Raw genomic sequence first — 21,070 nt, 5'->3', positions numbered from 1 at the left:
AAGCGTAGAAAAATTGAAGTATACCAGTCGTCTTGTGGATTATATAAAGTCGAAAAATTATTTTGTGGTTGCTCATTCGCCGGTGGTGACAAGTTTAAATCAAGGCAAGCTCTTTCATCAGCAATTTAACCGGCAAAAACTGCACCAGAATAACTACCCGATGACTGGGGGTTATCCTACTATGCACACCCCCATTATTGGGAACGTCTTCAACCTTGACGTACATTTCCAACAATTTTATTACGATAAATTCCCTGTATTCATCCGAAATCCGCAAAAAATCTCTAAGAGTTTCATCATCTTTGATGTTAAACTCAAAATAATAAGCAAACCCCTGCGGAGTCACAGAATACGAAAATCTACCAGTTACTTTAAGGTTCACCGAACGTTTCCTCACACTCATTTTTTTTACATAACAATGATACCAATTTATCGTACTCCATTGTATGTGGCAATTTAACATGACATTGTGGAGGTGAACTATACCTCACAGAGTTATTCTCCATTACAACCTCCCCCAATATAATGAAACCCTTATTTTTGGCTCTTCAAACATTATAAAAAAATACTTGATAAGAAGAAGAGAGAATTATGAACGGAAGTTTGAAGGAAAGTTTTGAATGCATCTTCATAAAATTCTAGCGCCTTTAAATAAGGCAAGTCCGAGTTTGGGGTGCAGAATATTTTTTTTATGTAAAATGCAGTATAATACCACATTTTATGTATTTGAGTTATTGTTATGTCAGTTATCCGCATAACACTTATTGGTGGCCCAAAAATTAGTGTAAAACGCAATATAATAATACATTTCAGTGTAAAACGTGGTATAATAATACGTTTTACACTAAAAAATAAATTATTCTTTTCGGTCCTGCAGAACTCTTATTATTGGTGGGCCCAATTTTATAGGGAAATGCAGTATAATAATGCGTTTTCCTTAAACGTAGTATTATACTGTATTTTCCTTTAAAAAATAGTTTATTAAATAAAAGGTATTATACTGCGTTTAATTTAACGGCTAACTTTCTGTTAATATAAAATATAGTATTTTTAGTTAAAAATATATTTTTTTTTAAAATTGTATAAAGGTATTTTATGTAAAAAAAGACATCATTTCGGTTCCGGACTTTTAAAAATACCGAAAATACAAGTCTCTTTTTTCGGTGCTCCTTTCTCTCTCTCTGACATCAGGCTATTTCTTCTAAACCCAGAACAAGTTTCATCCTTCACACGTCTCTCCCTTCAAGGATCAAGCAACTGCCGAATCTTTTTCTGGGTAAGATTTTGAAAATTGTACTTGGAATTCTCTATCTTGTTTCCACTTTTCTAATGGTAAATTTCAGTTTCGAGTTTAGGGTTTAAAAAAACCCCTTTTAAAATACGATTGAGAAGGGGGTAAACTAGAAGGTTTTGCTTGCCTCTTATTTGTGTCTTGTTCTCACTTTTGGATATTCTATTTTGATTGAATCTCTGAATTTCTGTAATTTTTCTTGATTTTGTTGACATCCCAATACTCTAAATCGTAAATCTTAATTGGGACGTGTTCTAAATTGTTAGCAATGTTTTTTTCTCTTTTGCAGATTCACATTGTCCCTTTTGAACGTTCTTTTGTTTTCTTCAAGAATTGCATATTAGTGACTGAAATTCAATTTCTCTAGTTGAAATATAAACCGTAATTGGTGTTTATGAAGCTCTTCCAAAATTAAGAAACTTTGCTATGGCTAGGATACAGATAATGAAGTTCTGTGTTGTTGAAATTAGAGCGGCTATAGTTTCATATTTGGCTAGAATTCGGATAATGTATACATAAGTAAGATTTATATTTCAGTGCCTTTTGAATATTTATGTGCTATTGCCCTTGAATTATTCGTCATATGTTACATGTTCTATAATTGAACCATGCTTTCTTTTGTTTATTCAAGAATAGCTTCTTTACTTCCTCAATTTTTTCCTATTTTGTGTTTAAGATCATACCATTTACAACATCTTTGCAATCTTCAAACAAATTATTTGCTTAGAAATATACAACTTATCTTCATGGGTGGCTGAAGGGTGTGCCTAGTAAAGCCTTCGCTTTAGGCCCCAAAAATTTTGAGGCTCCAAAAAGTGTTGTAAAATACGTAATAATATTTTGACTTAGACAATTTTGAACTTTGTAGAAAAAAGTATAAAATCCGTGTAAAAAAGGTTTTAAAGAAACAAAGAATATTTACTTTTAACATAAGAAATATTCTAGAACTTCGAATTAAGCTACTCAAATCATTGTATTAGCAAATAAAGTTTTTTACATCAAGATCCAAGGTAATGCATTGCAAACATATGGCTAACATCTTACTAATTTGAATTAACACTTGATAATATAAATAATAATAATATTACTAAATGAAGCTAAAAGTAATATTCTTCCGTGTTCAGATCTGCATACCACATCTTAATATTCAAACGTGCATTCAGATATATGACTTTTAGCTTCATTTAGTAATATTATTTATACAAAGAAAACATCCGGTAGTTGACAAAAAAGAAAAAAAAGAAAAGAAAGGTAAACATGGAGCGGAGCTGCCCCGGATCCGACCATGCTGCTAAAACATTTTTTCAGTAATGTTTCTGATCTAACGATATCTTTGATCAGGAGTTAAACTTTAGCTTCCAATCTCCCAATGGCGGCAGTCACAGTGGCCGCAGAATGGCAGCTCCTCCACAATCGCTACTACCGTAAACCAGAACTTTACCAGATGCAATGGAAGAACGTGGACCTCACGCGCAACAAAGTCGCTTGCGCTCCTTTCGGTGGTCCAATCGCTGTCATCCGTGACGATGCTAAGATCGTCCAACTCTACGCCGAATCCGCCCTTCGGAAGCTCCGTATCTTCAATTCTGCCGGCGTTCAGATCTCCGAAACTGTCTGGAAGAATCCCGGCGGCCGACTCATCGGCATGTCATGGACCGACGATCAAATCCTAGTTTGCATCACTCAGGACGGCACCGTTTACCGTTACAACATCCACGCCGAGCCTATTGAACCGAATTCTCAGCTCACACTAGGCGCTGATTGTTTTACTCATAGCGTAGTTGAATGCATCTTCTGGGGAAACGGTGTCGTCTGTATCAATGAGGCGTTTCAGGTTTACTGCATACCCGATTTCAACAACCCGAAACCAATCAAATTGGCGGATACTGGTTTGGAGGATTTTCCGTTATGTACGGCTGTGATCGAGCCGCAGTATACTATGTCTGGGAATGTGGAGGTACTGATGAGTGTGGCTGATCACGTGTTGTTGGTGGAAGAGGATGGTGTTCAACAAGTTGGGCTTGGAATTGGGCCTCTACAGAAAATGGTGGTTTCTCAGAATGGGAAGCTTTTGGCAGCTTTTACACATGATGACAAGCTTCTTGTTATGTCTACGGACTTCTCCAGCATTATTTTCGACTATACTTTTGAGAAGGTTATTTTATTCCCAATGCTTTAACTTGCCGTTTATGTACTCTTTTAAGTAAATTCTACTTGCTCAGTATTATGTTAAGTGGCTAACTAGAATGATTTTTCTTGATGTCTTACCACATTATTGTTTATACAGTTTTTCAGATAGAATAATTCAAGCAAGTTACCATGACATGTAACTTGTTTGAGCATCAATTGGACCTGAGTTGTTGCTTTTCACATGTAAAAAATGATTTCTGGCTATTTTAGTTGGATTTTATATCACATGTGTGTGCCACCCTTTATTTTTATCTTTTGTAATTTTTAGTTCATTTGGATCGCTGAATATTTCTTTACCAAGTTATCCAGAAAAAAAAGTGAACCTTCGCTTACCATGCTACTGCTTTTGTATTTATAGTCAGCCCTACCCCCCGAGCAGCTAGCATGGTGTGGATTGGACAGTGTACTACTCTACTGGGATGATAAGCTTCTAATGGTGGGTCCTGGAGATCCTGTCAGCTATTTTTATGATGAACCAGTTCTCCTTATCCCTGAATGTGACGGGGTTAGAATACTCTCCAACATGAGCATGGAATTTCTTCATCGTGTTCCAGATTCAACTGTCTCCATATTTCAGATTGGTAGCACACTACCAGCTGCTTTGCTTTATGATGCCTTAGATCATTTTGACAGGCGGAGTGCCAAGGTAGGCTATATCTTTTGGTATTTACTCTATGAAATGACGAAGACCCAACTGCCTATTTCAATCTCGAAATATTTCCATAAAATGAGCATCATTAGACTTGTCCATTTGTGCACATATTTACCTCTTCTAACAAATATGTATCTACTTCTGCATCCAGACTTGTTTCCGTACCTGCATATGTACCCTGGGATGCATACCCTTAGGACATTGTAATTGATAACCCTGTTTGACGAGGATAACAGAAACAATGAAAAATCCTTAACTGTTGTCTTTTGGATAAAGTCAATTCTCTCTACAAGCATATCAATTCCTACTATAAATACTCTGCCATGCTACATCATTTCCTACATTCTTTACTACAATTACCTCCTTCTATATTGCTAACCCAATATCATACAATGACATAAAGTAGTGTTTTATGTAACATTTTCGGTTAACATATTTTTCATAGAAAACATTAACCTAATACCAAACACATTCTAGGTTCCTATGACATGAATCTAAAAGATTCAAAACTCAGGTTACATGTCAGCTAACTTTTGATACAGATGTTGAAATAGATAATCTATAATAAGGAAAAATAAGTTTGGCCTTGCACTTAAATAAGCTCACATTTAGATTTCTTGAGTAATTGCAACAACTGTGATGCTAAAGTCTTTTCTTTATCTTTGCTGAAATCCAATAATAAAGGTCTGTCATTTCTTCTAAGACCTGCTATTCACTAGTATTGAGAATTGATGGGATCTTGCTTCTCCATCTCTGCTCTTTATTAAAGTGCAAGGATGTTGCGTGAATTCTATTTTTTCTGTTAATTAAGTTTTGTTGCCTCCACTCTGGACTAAAACCTTGTAAATTCAACCAGCAGTGTTTGCAGCCATCTTAAGGCAGTGGGTATGTAATGATCATTCAGATATGTCAATTATTAAAGACAACATATCTGTTTTCTTTTAAATTTTTTGGTAAGTGACTAGATGTCAAATGACTCAAATCCTTTAGTTTACATGCTAGAGAATATTTTTTTTTTGGTGTGAAGAAGGTAATATATTAATGACGTAGTCTTTAGTTGTGCCGAGGATCAGAAACAACTCTACCTTCACAAACGTAGGGGTAAGGTCTGCGTACATCCTACCCTCCCATTGTTGTTCTTGTAATGAAGTAGTCTTTATCACAAAGATTGTGCTGAGTAAAATAGTTACAAGACACAATAAATTTAAAAAAAAACTAGTCTTGTGACAGCTAATAGTAGAGAAAACTTGTTTTGAAGTTCAGCTTCTGGGAAAATTTTAATCACCTAATCATTCACCAGGCTGATGAGAATCTGAGGCTGATACGGTCTTCGTTACCTGAGGCTGTTGAAGCATGTATTGATGCAGCAGGTCATGAATTTGATGTTTCACTGCAATGGACGCTTTTAAGAGCAGCAAACTACGGACAAGCCTTTTGCAGGTTGGTCTGTTGGCTTAATTGTAGAGATGATATTTTTGATAATATAATTTCTATTTTACTACTTCCTCAGAAAAAGAGAAGTTCCATTTTACTTTTTGCCTCTGGTGTGGGTACATATGCAAATTCTAATGCTGTATATATGTAATGCTGGTTTCATATGATGAGGGGAGTGGCAAAATGAACTGCTTCTTTGTTTGTTTAGAAATATAGGCTCTTTCCTTGTCTAAATTCCTTTAGAGGATGCAGTACTGCTGTGCCTGCTTTGCCACAATTGCAACTGTGGTATTCAGTTGGTATTAATGTATAGTTCCTTGACTATGAGAAGAATCAAAGGATAAGGCATTTCTTCGCTCTGACAATTTACTTTCTTGCTATTATGCATGAAACAAGTTAAGCGGTGATGGAAACTTTTTTGATAAACAAGCTATGGTGGAAACTTCCAAGTTATATTAACCTGGTAATACTGTTTTCCTGTAACCTATACCCAGAGAGACACTAGTAAAAGGAAAAAATGTCTACACAAACTTTTGATTGTTCCTTCTGAGAAAAAATATGCATCTGGTCTAGAGGTTGTTGGTCTCTTGAAGATTGATGATATTTTTGGCAGTTATAAACTGGGTTTGTGTTACATCATAAACAACATTTCATGAATACGTGCTGCTTGATACCTTTTTTCTTCCTTGCTCAAGAATGTTTGTCGAACCATCTCACTTATTACTTCGGGTTTTTGTATCATGGGCTAGATAAGGGGGAAATGTAAATAACAGCGATCTGTATTGTGTTTGTTAATGCGATGATGTGGGGATTGCGCTCCATCAGTCGTGGGATTGTTGAAAAAGCAACAATATGTTTCTGTTTGGGTACTTGCCAGAACAAGGATGCCACAATTGGGTCCATGTTTGATACTTTATCAGTACTAAGTCCTCAATGATGCTTAAGGACTAAAATGTGATCCCAAGTGTGGAGAGGACGTAAGTAAGAAAAGGGATTTGTTTGTTTGTTTTTTTTCTTTTCCTTTTTGGGGATTTTCCATCTTTTTCTTCCTTTGAGTACAAGAGATGAAGGGTCAAGGGTCTGGAGGGGTAGGGGGAGGAGAATTGGGTCTTTAGTTATGCGCTTGCCTACTTTAAGACCAATCACTAAACCAGAGTTAACTTCTCAAGTAACTTGTTATTACGAGGTTAGTGCCAGAACTTTGCTTCGTCTGCAACTTGAATGCTGAATAAGCACTATGTCAAAATGGATCAAACTGTTTAAGTGTGACACCATCTCATCTAAAAGCTTAAGCTGTTAGATAGAACACACCTTTACATATTATATACTTAATCATGGGCCTTGATTATTTGTTTATATATAGACATTCGCCTATCATTTGTGTAGCTGCTGGAAAGTCGATTTTATGAAGAGATCATTTCTATTCTGATTTCTTCTCTTGTTAATGATATTCAGTTGGCTTTGGCAGCCATTTTCAACGGGACCGCATTCAAGAGATGTGTAAAACCTTACGAGTCCTAAATGCTGTACGTCACCCAGATATTGGAATTCCTCTCAGTATTCAGCAGTATAAGGTACTCCATACTCACTGGTTTTTAAGTGGAGTTGTGTCTAAGTCACTCTAGACTCTCTATCTGAATCAATTTCTGACATTTTTCCTGGCAGTTGCTTACGCCTGCTGTTCTGATTGCTCGTCTTATTAATGCTCATCGCCACCTTCTTGCGCTACAAATATCAGAATATCTTGGCATGAATCAGGTATGCTGTTTTTGATTTTTTTTTTAATCTCTAACAAACTTCGTTCTTTTAGATGTGGTCCAATTAAGAATATACGTTGGCACGTCATTACTACTTCTATAATGGAGTTCAGACACGAGTTGCACATGAAATGTTATGCGCTTATCGGGAAAAAACATATCAGTTTATGTGACGTGTTGCTTGTTCTTGGGATACCATATAAGAGGTCAATCTGTCATTAAAATGTTCGTTGTGTCTAATGTACTGTCTTCCTTCAATTTTATTGAATTTTAAGAAGCATTTTCCCAAAACTTGGTAGCTTTGAGAAAAAAGACTGACTCAAAGTGAACTTCCAAAAGTCCCGGGGGGGGGGGGGGTTGATGTATAACTGATTAATTCTGAAGCTTTTACATGTTAGCTTATATTGTCCTCCTTATCAAAATGTTAGCTTATATTATTGTGTTTGTATTTTGTGTATAGGAAGTTGTAGTCATGCATTGGACATGTACAAAGATCACAGCATCGGCGGCAATCCCTGATGCTACTCTTCTAGAAATGTTACTTGATAAGGTTTGTGTTTTGAACAAGATGTCCAACATCCATTATTGTAGTGCAAACTCTCATGTAAATTTTTGGTATTTCAGCTGAAAATATGCAAGGGGATATCTTATGCTGCAGTTGTTGCTCACGCGGATAAGAATGGTCGTCGAAAGTTAGCTGCCATGCTTGTTGAACATGAGCCACGTTCATCTAAGCAGGTTCTTTAATTTTTTTGTTGCTCTTTGTCTTTCCGCTAATATCCTCTGGTGGAGCCTAGTACTTCCTTGCCCCCCAATGACAAAAGTTGTCATCTGAGGAAGACTTCCTTTTTCTTGGCTGGCTGTTCATCTGTTAATTGGATTTCTACAACATGGTTAGCTTAAGTTAGCTTATGATGTACTATGTTATTCCTTAGGTTCCTCTATTGCTAAGCATTGGAGAAGAAGACACTGCTCTGATGAAGGCTACTGAAAGTGGTGATACCGATCTGGTTTATCTTGTCCTCTTCCATATCTGGCAGAAGGTATATAAAGATGTCTCAAGTGGACTTTCTTGTGAAATATATACCTTAACTTTGTTTTTCTCTAAAATGCCTAGTTAGTTCAGTTGTTATCAATCGTTATTAATAACCTCATGCTTTTGCCTTCCAGAGACCAGCTTTGGAGTTCTTCGGTACAATACAGGCCAGACCTCTAGCTCGTGATTTGTTTGTTAATTATGCACGGTATGGAAACTTTTAATTTCTTAATCACTTCAAGAGCAGTTTGTTTAGTTTGCTGAATTTTGTTTCTTTTTCCCAATCTCAAGGCATTACAAGCACGAATTTCTGAAGGACTTTTTCCTATCTACTGGACAACTTCAGGTTGGTTTGTGTGAGACTACAACTTATACTTAGAAATGTAGAACTTTGTATCCCATATTGAATCTCATCCTAGTGATATTGAATATCTTTTTATGCGAATGTTTTGCTGTTCGATTGGAAGTTTTGTGTAAATGAAGGGATTAGTTTTTTTATCTGTTGATCTTTTATGGATTTCTCCCTTATTTTAGTTTTCCTTGTACTGTTTCTATAATAGATATAAGGAAATAATATTGATGTCTAGCATGTCATCTTACTTATGTTCTTTAGCACATATTGTCGCTCGTATCCCTCCATTTGTATTTATAAGTAGATGGAATTTGGTAAGAGAATATTCTAGGAACTAACCATATATCAATTTACCTTCTGGGATAGAACTACCTTGTGTGTCGATGTGAATCTGATCCTACTTTTGGAAGCCCGTCGTAATTGCTCTGTAGTCCTTCTATAGTATCTTGTTTTTAGCTTAATTTGCAAGACGTGAAAATTTTGCTGCTAACTAATATTTTACAGTTCATGGTGATTCTCCACTTTTCCCTCTATTCGACTTTTTTTTATGACAGTTTCAATCTTGTAGGATGTAGCTTTCCTATTATGGAAAGAATCATGGGAATTGTCTAAAAATCCAATGGCTAGCAAAGGATCTCCACTTCATGGTCCAAGAATAAAACTCATTGAGAAGTCCCAGCACCTTTTTGCAGAAACAAAGGAATATGTTTTTGAATCAAAAGCTGCTGAAGAGCATGCAAAATTGTTAAGGTGCCTTTGCCTTCAGTCTTAGTTATCAAGTCATTAATTTCATTGGATTTCTTCATTTATTTCTTTTGTTTGCCCTAGCTTTTCCATTTCACTTCCTGCTTATTGTCTTGAGTTGATGGTCCATTTTCTTCTGCTGAAAGTGATGCTGAGTTTGCATTATGATTTACATGTAGGCTCCTCATAAAATTTCTAAATCAACGATAAAAGCCCTTTTCTATTATATTTGTCAAGCGCGCTAGCTGCAATTAAAACATGCAATGCTAAAATTAGATGCTAGTTTCAGAATGGTTACTACAACGAGTCAAATAACATACTTATCTTTTATATTATCCACTATATATGTGCTTCATCTCTTATGTACTCAATTTGATCCCTACTTTTCTTAGATGGGGTGTATCATGAATTACCGAGGTCATCTTTAGTGCTTTCTTCCCATAAATTTCTATTTGAGGGATGGGTTTTCCTGCATAAATTTGTAGAACTTGCATCTAATTTATGTCAAGGTGCCAGAATGGTGGCTCTGGAATTCTACATAAATACCTGAGTTTAGAGGTGACTTTGCAATAGATCAGAAGATGATATACATCCTTCCAAGTCTCATACAACGACTAAAGTCTATCCTTTTCTTCCTATGTTTGCAGCTAAGGATAGTAGCCCAAGCTTTTATAGAATAACCAAGTCATTTAAGTTCTGAGTTTTGTCAACCACTCTTCAGCAAGTAATAAATGTTTGTTTATGGGCCATGATATCTTTTGTAGTTGCAATGATGCTCTTTGACAATTAGAGTGACATACTTCTAGAATAGCTTTTTCTTTCTGCAACCTTTTCAGTTTATGTGATATTTATGGATTTCTCTTATAAAATTTTGTAAAAAGTGGGAACAAATCTAACAGGTTACTTGCACAAAAATGTGAACTCGGAATGCATCTACCTCCCTCTCTTCTCTCTCTCTCTCTTGTTACTGTTTATTTCTGCTTAACTTCTCTTTAAATGTCGTTTGCTTGTCTTATTATTCATATACTGATACAGGATGCAACATGAGTTGGAGGTGACTACAAAACAGGCCATCTTTGTGGATTCAAGTATAAGTGATACAATTCGTACATGCATTGTGCTGGGGAACCATCGTGCTGCCGCAAAAGTCAAAACAGAATTTAAGGTCTCTACCTTCTCGTTTGGCTCACAGTGACGATATATTTCTATTCTCTCTTTTATTAGTGATTTCTGTACCCTCTTTTTAAGTACATGTTAAACTTTTGGCTTTGTTCAATTTAAAGTGCCCTTGATTATAAATTCTTGGATGATTCAGGTTTCGGAAAAGCGATGGTATTGGCTCAAAGTTTTTGCTCTGGCAACTATTAGGGATTGGGATGCCTTGGAGAAGTTTTCAAAGGAGAAAAGGCCACCAATTGGTAAGTTTCCTCAGTAGCTTACAGGAAGGGATCTATGACTTCCTCTATTATTTCAATGAAATATTTCTATATGCATTTTCACTGTGGTATTTGTATTATAATCAGGATATTATTAATTTTAACTTATCTTCTCTTTATTGTTGTGATCAATTGTATTTAGGAAATTGATGTTAGTTTAATTCAAATAGGTTTACAATGGTTTTACATTTCAAGGAGCAGGAAATTAGGTTGAAAGTTCACGCTTGAATTAGCAAATGTCATATGTACGTTATGGCACCTGATCTGGGAGTTTCTGCAATTGTGCTCTACACATTAATAGAGGTTCACTGTAAACAATAAGGCATCTGCAGAGATGGCTTATCCCTACATTACTGCTGTTTGTACTGCTGCTCTTTTTCATATCTTCAACTTTTTTTCTTTTACCGTATTAACCCCTCCTTTATGGCAGTGCCCTCCATGACCATAACAACAACAAACCCAGTGAAATCCCACAAGTGGGGGAAGGTAAACTGTACGCAGACCTTACCCCTACCTTTTGACGGTAGAGAGGTTTCCGGAAGACCCTCGGCTCTAGAGTGCCCTCCATGACCATACCTAATGTAATAGCTACAGGCTTGGCTAGCTTAGGTTTTGAGACTGAGGAAGTTAATTTCTGTAATCGGCTTCACTCTAGAGTGACAGTTAGCTACACTTACCTCTTGAAATTCTTGGTATGCTTTATAATGTTTCTTGGTTAAACTAGGTTTGTTGTAGCCATGTTGAACTAGCTCTTTTCTCTTGTAGCCATGTGAAATGTATTTCTGCTTCTTGTGACTGCCAGTGAATGGGGCACCGTGGACATGTTTGTAGATAGCATACATGCTAATGAAGGGTAATGGATATCTTATAGTCATCCCTTTTTCTCCTCTTTTTTCTCTTCTAGGTTACCGCCCATTTGTCGAGGCATGTGTTGATGCAGATGAGAAAGGTGAAGCGCTAAAGTACATACCAAAGCTGACTGATCCTCGCGAAAGAGCAGAGGTAATAGTTTATCTGTTCTGAGATTTCCCACATTTGGTCTATAGACATGTTTGACATGCCACATAACTCAAGTAGTTTAAGTTTGAGTTTTGAACTTTACCCACATTTGGTCATTATCGGCTGAGTTTTGAAGTCGAAAACAACATATGTTTCGACTAATATAAAAGGAAGTACGTTTGTCTGATTGTTGCAAAAAGCTAATATGAGACAGATTCAGATATCAGAATGGGTTTACCAAGATGTGCATTGTTTTTTAAAACATAGGGAGTTGTGTGAGCTTATTTCAATCCACAGAGCGGTAGCGATAATGAAGAGAGGATGATTACTTCATTCACTCTTTAACATAGACCACCTGGTTGATTTGAGTGCATGTAGTGTCATAAATGCATTTCCCACCCCAACACCCAGTTCTTCCATGAAAAAGGAAGAGAGGAGAATGAACTGATGATGAATGTGAAAAGACATTGGGTTACATAATCACCAGTAAAGATGCATTTACTGCATCAATTAAAGTGATTTTTCTTGCTTATGGGATCTGTGAATTCATTAACAGGCTTATGCCCGAGTTGGAATGGCCAAGGAAGCTGCCGATGCTGCTTCTCAGGCTAAAGATAATGAATTACTTGGGAGGTTGAAGCAGACTTTTGCCCAAAATGCAGCTGCTTCATCAATTTTTGACACACTGCGAGACCGGTTATCCTTCCCAAGTGTTTCTTGATGCCGGCCGTCTCTTAGCTGCCTTTGGTGTGAGCCTGTTGTTATTATGACTCTTCCAAATTAACATTGATTGAGGATTGATAGCGTTGGAGTGATGCTGTTCCACAGCACGATAAAAGAAGCCCTTGGAACCCATCTGCTGCATGCCCTCTCTCCTTGCCTGTTTTTTCTATATATTTATAGCGTTTGAGGTTGTGGAAGTGTTTGAATCCGGCAAAGATTCCTCATGTTCTAGATCCTGTGAATAGCTTGGCTGGAAACGATATATGAAAGCATGTGCTGATGTTTCTCCCTGAATTGGTAACAGAATTCGTTTGAGCTCTAACATTTCCATGGTATGCAGTTTCCATTTCTATGTGGCTGAGTGATGTAACATCCTATGTGGATGTTCGAAAATAAACTGACTCCACCAGCTCGCTGGTAATGTTTTGCTTGTTTTTCCAACTCGTTTGGACTCTTTTTTCTATCCTATGTACGTCACAGGATACTTTGCTGGTTCGAGGAGTACGTACTTGAGAAATAGTGATTGGGAAATCGTGGGAATTTTAGACACGTTGTAGTGATTTGTTGTTCTTATCTACGATTTTCATGTGATGGATCCTCGGTGGACAGTTAGATTGTGCTTGTTTACGATTTAATGAACATCTAATTTCTCTGTTTTACTGTGTATTTTGACACTTAATTTCTCGTAACATCTAGATAGTCCATCTTAATACAAGTTCGTTGCGTATTAGGTTGATCGCTTATGTGAAGTGCTTGAAAAATATACGTTTAAAGTACCAGAGCTAGACCAAGGTTTGATGGTAATCTTGTCCTTTGCCATAGGAAAAACCCCGAGTGTTAATTGGAGTATCATAGCAAAACTGCATTTTACAGCTAACTGGTATTTCAATACAACCTTTTTGAAATGTCAATACGATTGGTTATGTTAAATCGATTCTCTAGCAATCCTTTTAAATTGTCAGAAATAGCTTAGATGATTCGTGTCACAATTGAAGACAGCAAACTGTTACTCTAGCAAAATATGAAATGCCCAACATACTATATCTGTTTTCAATCTATTTTCTTGAATGAGCCTTTGGAAATTAGAGGTAATTTGCTTTGCAATAATCCATAGTATTTATTATGCAAGTTCTTTTCTTCTTTTTCCCCCCCACCTATTATGCTTCTTCTAAAAAGTTCATTAAAAACGGTGTATCATTTGTACGCACAACATTCCACTTTATTTTTGTTCGTTTCCACTTGGAAAACCTAATGAAATCGAACTTTGAACATTACGGGTAGAGTATATATTCGGCCTAAAGCTTTTGGTAGTAGTTAAATTTCAAACTTGACGAAGTCAAACATGTTGGTTGTCAGTTCTATTTAGTTCCGATTTATGGGGCGGATGTATATACAAACTTGTTAATTTTAATAGTGAATTTAGACATAAATTTTTAAAGTTTTTTGAAACAAAATCTATACATTTGGAAACTACATAAAAAAAGTATTATAATAAAGAATTTGAAATATATCCAAAACTCGTTTAACTCTGGAAATTAAAACTCTAAATTGGGGCGAACGTAGTAGTATTTATGTTCCATAGGACGAGGGCAAATAAAGAAAACAAGTGATGACTTCAAGGAAGCAAACATAATCAATTCAGTGGATACTAGACGTCAAAGACCGGAAAGAATACAAAGAGTTTACTGACTGGAAGGATCCGGTGCGGGTGTTTGGTCTCAGAATGTCCCTACTCTCGACTTTAACCGATACTAACGTTGAATAGTTTAACTTGCTTCACTTATTATTAAAGAAAGATGATCATTTTGTCATCTTAAGTTTGTAATTACCTCACACCTTGAAGTGTCGAACACGTATACACTATTAAGTTAGCCTCAGCACCTTGAAATGTCGAAGATAATCCAAAACTGAGGTTTTGAGGAACAAGGGAAGATGAAGGTACTATACATTTATAGTGTTACACAAAGTTGTAGCTTAATTAGTAGAAATACTGATATTATGGTATTGCTATTTTGTTAATATAATGTAGCAAAAGGTGGTTCTTCAAGTGTCTGTCAATGGATGTCAGTCTGAACAAGTTTGTTTTAGGTTGTTTGGTATCTTGCCTGGTTCAAGACGCTACATGCAAAAATAAAGTTATGTCTATTGCAGCAACTTTACCATGTAATTAACAACATTATTTGGGTCTTTAGCACTAACTTTTCTTATGTACACGTTGAGCATTTAGTTAGCTAAAACTAAGAAGTACTAATATTGGCTTCGTATTATTAAAGGGTTTGACCAACTGATCATCCAAATCCTTAAGATGTTAGATAGATACATTAATTAATTTATTTATTACGAACAAAAATAGCATTGATTTCATATCAGGCTAGGCCTCTTTAGTTCAGTTGGGCGTTGGATCCCTAGATGCGCTTAGCGATTGACACGTAGGTTAATTCTTCTTTTCGTCCTTTACCTATGATATGATCAATGTCTTAGTTCATCTACTGGAGCACTTGAAGTTCTTAACTAAAAATTGGATTTTCTTTTTTAGATTAAGATATCATCAGATTAGAAAGTTTAAGAAGGAATGCATTAATCATTTCTGCTTCTTTTATTTATTTATTTGTTTGTTTGTTTGAGGTTTAAATATAACATGTATAATAAACGTACGTTGCAGGGGTGGATAAAATAAGTTTAGAAGGGACAGAAAAGAACGAACTGACAGTGATCGGAGAAGGAATAGATGTAGTAAAGTTGGTGAACATACTTAGAAAAAAAGTGGGATTTGCTACGATCCTGAAAAGAAAGAAGAAAAACCTGCTCACAAGAAAAAAGAAACAGGGAAATCCGAGACGTAATAAGAGGACTTAAACTTATTTAATAATTTCAGATATTTTTGTTGAAATTTATTTTTATTTTTTACTTTTTGAGATACAGTTTCATTGGAATTTTTATTTTATTTTTTGAGATGCAATTCCTGAAGTAACAATCATGTACTTATTTAAAGATATGATAAATATTTTACTATCTAATTAGCTTGAAGCGTGCCTATATAGATCATGAAAGAAAAAATCTTATAAAGTTAGAGTTGTAAATAAATTTTATTCAAGTTGGAGTAAGAAGAACTAGAAAGTAACTGCAGATTTAATTGCCTTCCACTTTCATTTGAATTTTCTCAACCAAATCCGAAAAAAGTGTACAAGATAAAATATAAAATTATGTTATTAACAATCGGTGACAAGGTAGCAAAAGAAGGATAATTTTTTTTATCACTATCTCATAATAAATATAATTAATATTTATATTACATAAAAGAAAAAATAACTTTTGGGGCATCTAATTTTGTGAGGCCTAAAGTGACCGCTTTAATGGCTTAGGCCGCCACTGGGAGCCAGTTCCAGTGCCATGTATTCTATTGTAATACTAACAGAGTAGTTAAAATGTGGGAAGTTAGAGATCCTTCACACCTCTTGCTATTGATTTTGGAGATGTCACAAAAATTTTTTTTTCTTTTAAAGAAGAATTATTAACGTGGTCTGATCAGGGAGTTTTCGCTTCCAAAATATAGAAGAAAAATTCCTTATTATAAGCACATTATCTTCTCTTCAATTGCGTTGGCTTGGCATCGAAGTATGTCGGCGAAGCCACGTGAGTTGACCACCCTTTGTCGAAAAATTATATTGTACATACGTATTTATTATGTTTTAGAGGTATATAACACATACTGGACACCCTTTATCGGAAAATCTTTTCACTACTTTTAAATTTGAACACCCTTGGAAAAATTCCTAGCTTCGCCTTGCACCTGTGCTTCTCAAGTGATCATTCTGCACAGGGACGAAGCTATACGTAGCCAAGGGTGGTCAACTTAATACCTTTTGCCAAAAATTATATTGCGTATATGATAAAATATCACTCTTCGTTGCGCTAGAATACCATTTATTCAGTGTACGTATTTATGCTTCAAATGCAACTATATATATACTAGTCTTAGGATATGTGCGTTGTGCGTGTGCCTCGTCTCGATATTAAAACCTGTGTTTAAGTTATAAAATAATTTTTTAAAAAAAATTATGTTCTAAAAAATAATTTAATACAATTTTTTCCAATATAAGATCTATTAAAAGTTGTTAAAAACAGAGAAAAAGATCCAATGAGAGCACAAAAAAATAGAAGAAGAGATAACTTGACAAAAGATTGAATCATACACTCTAATGCAAAAAGGCGATTATGCAGTCAAGTTCACAATCAAGAACATCAAAATAAAAATGCATGGGTTGAATATGTGTATGCAAAATTCAACTACTAATATGTGAAAGCAAAATTCAACTACTAATACAAATACATGAATACAAAATTTAACTACTAATATAAATAAAATTTACTCAAAAAAAAAAAAAAGAGAACCTGGAACCTTTAATTTTATAGTTGTTGGTTCAACAAAACAAAGTTTTATAATGATGAAAAGGTGTAATTATAACTTCTTTTATAAAAGTACCTATATGTATATATTTATTCAAAAAAACTCTAATAAAAAAAAGTTCACAAAGAGCTCGTTTTCATCTGATATATTTTATAAAAGTTAGTGTCAAACATTTATACTAAAACTTTCCTAGTATGTGTATGTGTATTAGTTAAAATTTTGTTTACTAAAAAAACTTTCCAAGTGTGACAAAAATTAATACTTCTACATTTGAATATAGTTGAAAGTATCAAAAATTTCATAGCGTACTAGTATTAGTATCCGTGCGGGTACGCGGACATTAAATATGTCAAATATTTAAGTTATTTAGATTGTATGTAAATAATCTTAAAATTTACACTTTCTCAGTAAATATAAATAATCATTGGATATTAACTACATGAAAAAAATTAATAATTTTTTCTATTTTTCTTTTATGATATCATTCTTGCTAGTGTCATTGGATCCTAAAAATAGTCAAGAAGCAAAATAATAACTCATATTTATAGTAAAACAATCAAATGTTAAGACAGTGAATGACTTTTGGATAAGACTTAACTCTTTTACTACTATTTGACTCTTATTTGGTGTGTTTTTTGGTAATGAAGAAACTTATTTGGTGTTTTGATATCTCTTAAAAAAAATTTCTTTCTTAAAATTTCAGTTTCTAAAATATTATTTTTCAATAATAATTTTTTGTTATAATAATGTAATTGAAAATATTATTCTTAATTCAAAACTCATTTTACTTGGCTCTCTAAAAATATAAAAAATTCTTTAGCTAGTGAAATTTTTTACTCTATTTTGATATTTGACATTAACCATGTTAAATATCTGAGTTATTTGAATTATATGTAAATAACCTTAACATTTGAACCTTCTAAATAATTATAGATAATCGTCATATATTAATTAAGAAACACTACATGAAAAAAGACTAACATTTTCTCAATTCTCGTAGTGATAATTTTGTTTTTGCATTATTCTCATAGATGTCATTGGAACCTAAAAATAGCCACAAAGTGAAATAATAACTCATATTTATGGCAAAGCACAAAGGTTGACACGATATAATCGATTCTTTGATTACGACGTGACTCTTATACTACGACTTGAACTCTTATTTGGTATGATTTTATCTTTCAAAAAATATTTCTATTTTGAAATTTCAATTTCTAAAACTTTATAAATTTCAATTTCTAAAACTTTATATATATTTCAATAATGATTATCTTTATAATGATGCAAGTGAAGATATTATCCTTAATTTAAAATTCACTTTAATCGGATATCTAAAAATTTAAATGATTCTTTGGCCAGAAAAATATTATTTCAGTATGACTTCATTTTAAGTTTATCGATATCTCTAGCCACAAATTTTGAATTTTTAATACCCTATATATACAAAAAATTTGTTCGTTGAATCATTAAATATTAAATTAGTTGATTATTATTATAAAATATTGCATATATTGTCTTAAAATTGTCAAGTAGTTTATTTTTCGACACCATACTTGGATTAACCTCAGTGCAAACTACTCAAATTGCATTCCAATTCAAATTCGAATATCATATCAGTTTGTTAGTAATAGTGATTTTTTAAAAACGACAAATAATGTAAATTAAAAAAAATATTCGAAGATATCCTTATCTTATAATCTAGGGAAAAGGGTCAGAAATACCCCTTTACTTTAGAATATTGCCTATATTTAACATTCGTTATACTTTACGAACAAAAATACTCTTGCTGTTACTAAACTTATCATATATACCCCTATTTTTTTAACAGAAATCCATAGTGACAAGGACCCACCGATTAAAATCCTACATGGCCGGACATTTGAGTGAGGTGGATATGTTGACCAAGGTGGTACCAAGAGACAAGTTCGAGCTATGCAAATAACTTGTCGGCATGCACTCAAACTAGAAGACAGTGCTACCTCCTCTAGATGAATGAGACTGGAGGGGGAGATTGATATGGTGTCCATCTCATTCAAATGATTTGGTAGCCAATTTTGTTGACTTGGTTTGGTTTGGTAGCCAACCTTGTTGAATTTGTATAATTTGGTAGCCAATTTTATTGACTTGGTTTGGTTTGGTAGCCAACCTTGTTGAAATTGTGAAAAAGGTGTGTAAATTGTCAAATATTGTAGGCTTTAGAGAGTGAGGTTTTGGCTATAAAAGGAGAGCTTTAACTCTCATTTCTACACACCAACAAAGAGAGAAAAGAGAGAGCAAGGTATTCCATAAACTATAAGAAAATAGTTTATGAAGAAAAATAGAGTGTGAGAGATATTGTAGTGAGGTGAAAAAAGCAAAAGAGTGTTTATTTCTTTTGAGGGTGTAGTGGTCTTAGGAGTATTTTTTACTCGTTACTACGCAGTGTAAAATTCCTCGCTATAGTGATATCAGTTGCTTTTCTTGGCCGTGGTTTTTTCCCTTATTCAGAAGGGTTTTCACGTAAAATCTTGGTGTCATTATTGCTGCATTTCTATTCTTGCTGATTTAACCATAACTTAGTGTTCTGCGTATCACTAATACCGTGAATACTATTTTTACGGAGTTTATTCCCAACAAGTGGTATCAGAGCCAAGGTTCTATCTGAGTATGCTCTGTGGTTGCAGCACAGTCTGAACTTCCACATTAGAAAAGAATTACTTTGGTCTCCTAATAAATAGTATTTGTATTTGTGATAAACGATAGAAGCCAACACTAGTAGAATGGTTACCTTGAATGACACAAATTATGCCATTTGGAAGGACAAAATGGAAGATTTGCTCTATGTCAAGAATTTTCATCAACCTGTCTTCGCCACTATAAAGCCTGATAATAAATCAGATGAAGAGTGGAATCTGTTACACAGGCATGTTTACGGCTTTATTAGACAGTGGGTTGACGATAATGTTTTGAACCATATTTCTGGGGAGACACATGCTCGGACCCTATGGGAGCACCTTGAAAATTTGTATGCTCGGAAAACTGGAAACAACAAGATGTTTTTGATAAAGCAGATGTTGGGTTTAAAATACCACGATGGTTCCGCGATGACAGATCATCTGAATAATTTTCAGGGGATCATGAACCAGTTATCTGCTATGGGCATTAAATTTGATGAAGAAATTCAAGGATTGTTTCTACTTGGTTCCCTACCAGATTCTTGGGAAATTCTTAGAACTTCATTATCAAACTGCTCCGGATGGTGTGATCTCTATGGATCTTGCCAAGAGCAGCCTTCTAAATAAAGAGATGAGAAGAAAATCTTAGGGTTCCTCCTCATCAGATGTCTTGGTGACTGACTCTAGGGGGAGAAGCAAGAATCGGGGTTCTCAAAATAGAGAACATAATAGAAGCAAATCCAGAAGCAGACTTAAAGATATTGAGTGCTATCATTGCGGGAAGAAAGGGCACACAAAGAAGTTCTGCCGGATTTTGAAAAAGGAGAATAGAGACAAGGAAGAACAGAAAGAAGATGGCAATCATGTGGCCACCGTCACTACAGAAGATCTTGTTACAGTCCTTGATGCAGATCTGATAAATATTGCTTGTGATGAGTCAAGCTGGGTTGTGGACAGTGGTGTCGCATCTCATGTGATATCAAGGAAGGAATTTTTCTCATCATATACTCAGGGTGACTTTGGAACTCTGAGTATGGGTAATGAGACTGTATCTAGGGTGGCTGGTGTTGGAACGATTTGTTTGGAAACTAGTATTGGAACTAAACTAGTTTTAAACAATGTAAAGCATGCACCTGATGTTCGTTTGCACTTGATCTCTGTTGGTGTTTTGGATGATGAGGGATATGTCAGTACCAATGGTGCTGGAAAGTGGAAGCTCACTAAGGGCTCCATGATTGTGGCTCGTGGGGAAAAGCGTCGTGGTCTATACTGGACTACGGCCTCTACCTATGTTGATATGGTGAATGCCGTTGAGAGCCATAACTCTTCAACGTTATGACATAAGAGGCTTAGCCACATTAGCGAGAAAGGACTAAATGTTCTGGCCAAGAAGA

General features: G+C 34.9%; 1 protein-coding gene across 2 annotated transcripts; it reads left to right on the top strand.

Annotated features, from left to right (window-relative positions):
- Nucleotides 1–1,112: 1,112 nt before the first annotated feature.
- LOC107798004 (protein VACUOLELESS1) lies at nt 1,113–13,273 on the top strand. Of its 2 annotated transcripts, XM_016620931.2 has the most exons (16): nt 1,113–1,276; nt 2,633–3,446; nt 3,840–4,127; nt 5,434–5,573; nt 7,036–7,141; nt 7,233–7,325; nt 7,785–7,874; nt 7,949–8,062; nt 8,260–8,367; nt 8,495–8,568; nt 8,652–8,706; nt 9,281–9,462; nt 10,492–10,621; nt 10,772–10,874; nt 11,797–11,894; nt 12,448–13,273. In XM_016620931.2, exons 2-16 carry the CDS (start codon nt 2,661–2,663, stop codon nt 12,610–12,612), a joined length of 2,532 nt encoding a protein of 843 aa, XP_016476417.1. In that variant the 5' UTR covers nt 1,113–1,276; nt 2,633–2,660; the 3' UTR covers nt 12,613–13,273. The 2 variants fall into 2 exon arrangements, with proteins under 2 accessions (XP_016476417.1, XP_075112344.1); XM_075256243.1 differs by lacking the exon at nt 2,633–3,446 and having other exon boundaries at nt 1,146–1,276.
- The last annotated feature ends 7,797 nt before the right edge of the window (nt 13,274–21,070 follow it).

Source organism: Nicotiana tabacum, chromosome 6 (assembly GCF_000715075.1).
Source record: "Nicotiana tabacum cultivar K326 chromosome 6, ASM71507v2, whole genome shotgun sequence".
In the NCBI taxonomy this organism is placed as follows: domain Eukaryota; kingdom Viridiplantae; phylum Streptophyta; class Magnoliopsida; order Solanales; family Solanaceae; genus Nicotiana; species Nicotiana tabacum.
The sequence above is the reverse complement of the archived record's forward strand: the minus strand, read 5'-3'. Positions and strand labels throughout refer to the sequence as shown.

Bases quoted from the DNA above. Each gene is read 5' to 3' on its own strand.
- LOC107798004 (XM_016620931.2), top strand. From the start codon at position 2,661: ATGGCGGCAGTCACAGTGGCCGCAGAATGGCAGCTCCTCCACAATCGC. The intron at 8,707-9,280 runs GTTGGTTTGTGT...TCAATCTTGTAG, and splicing joins TATCTACTGGACAACTTCAG to GATGTAGCTTTCCTATTATG. The intron at 10,622-10,771 runs GTCTCTACCTTC...TGGATGATTCAG, and splicing joins AAGTCAAAACAGAATTTAAG to GTTTCGGAAAAGCGATGGTA.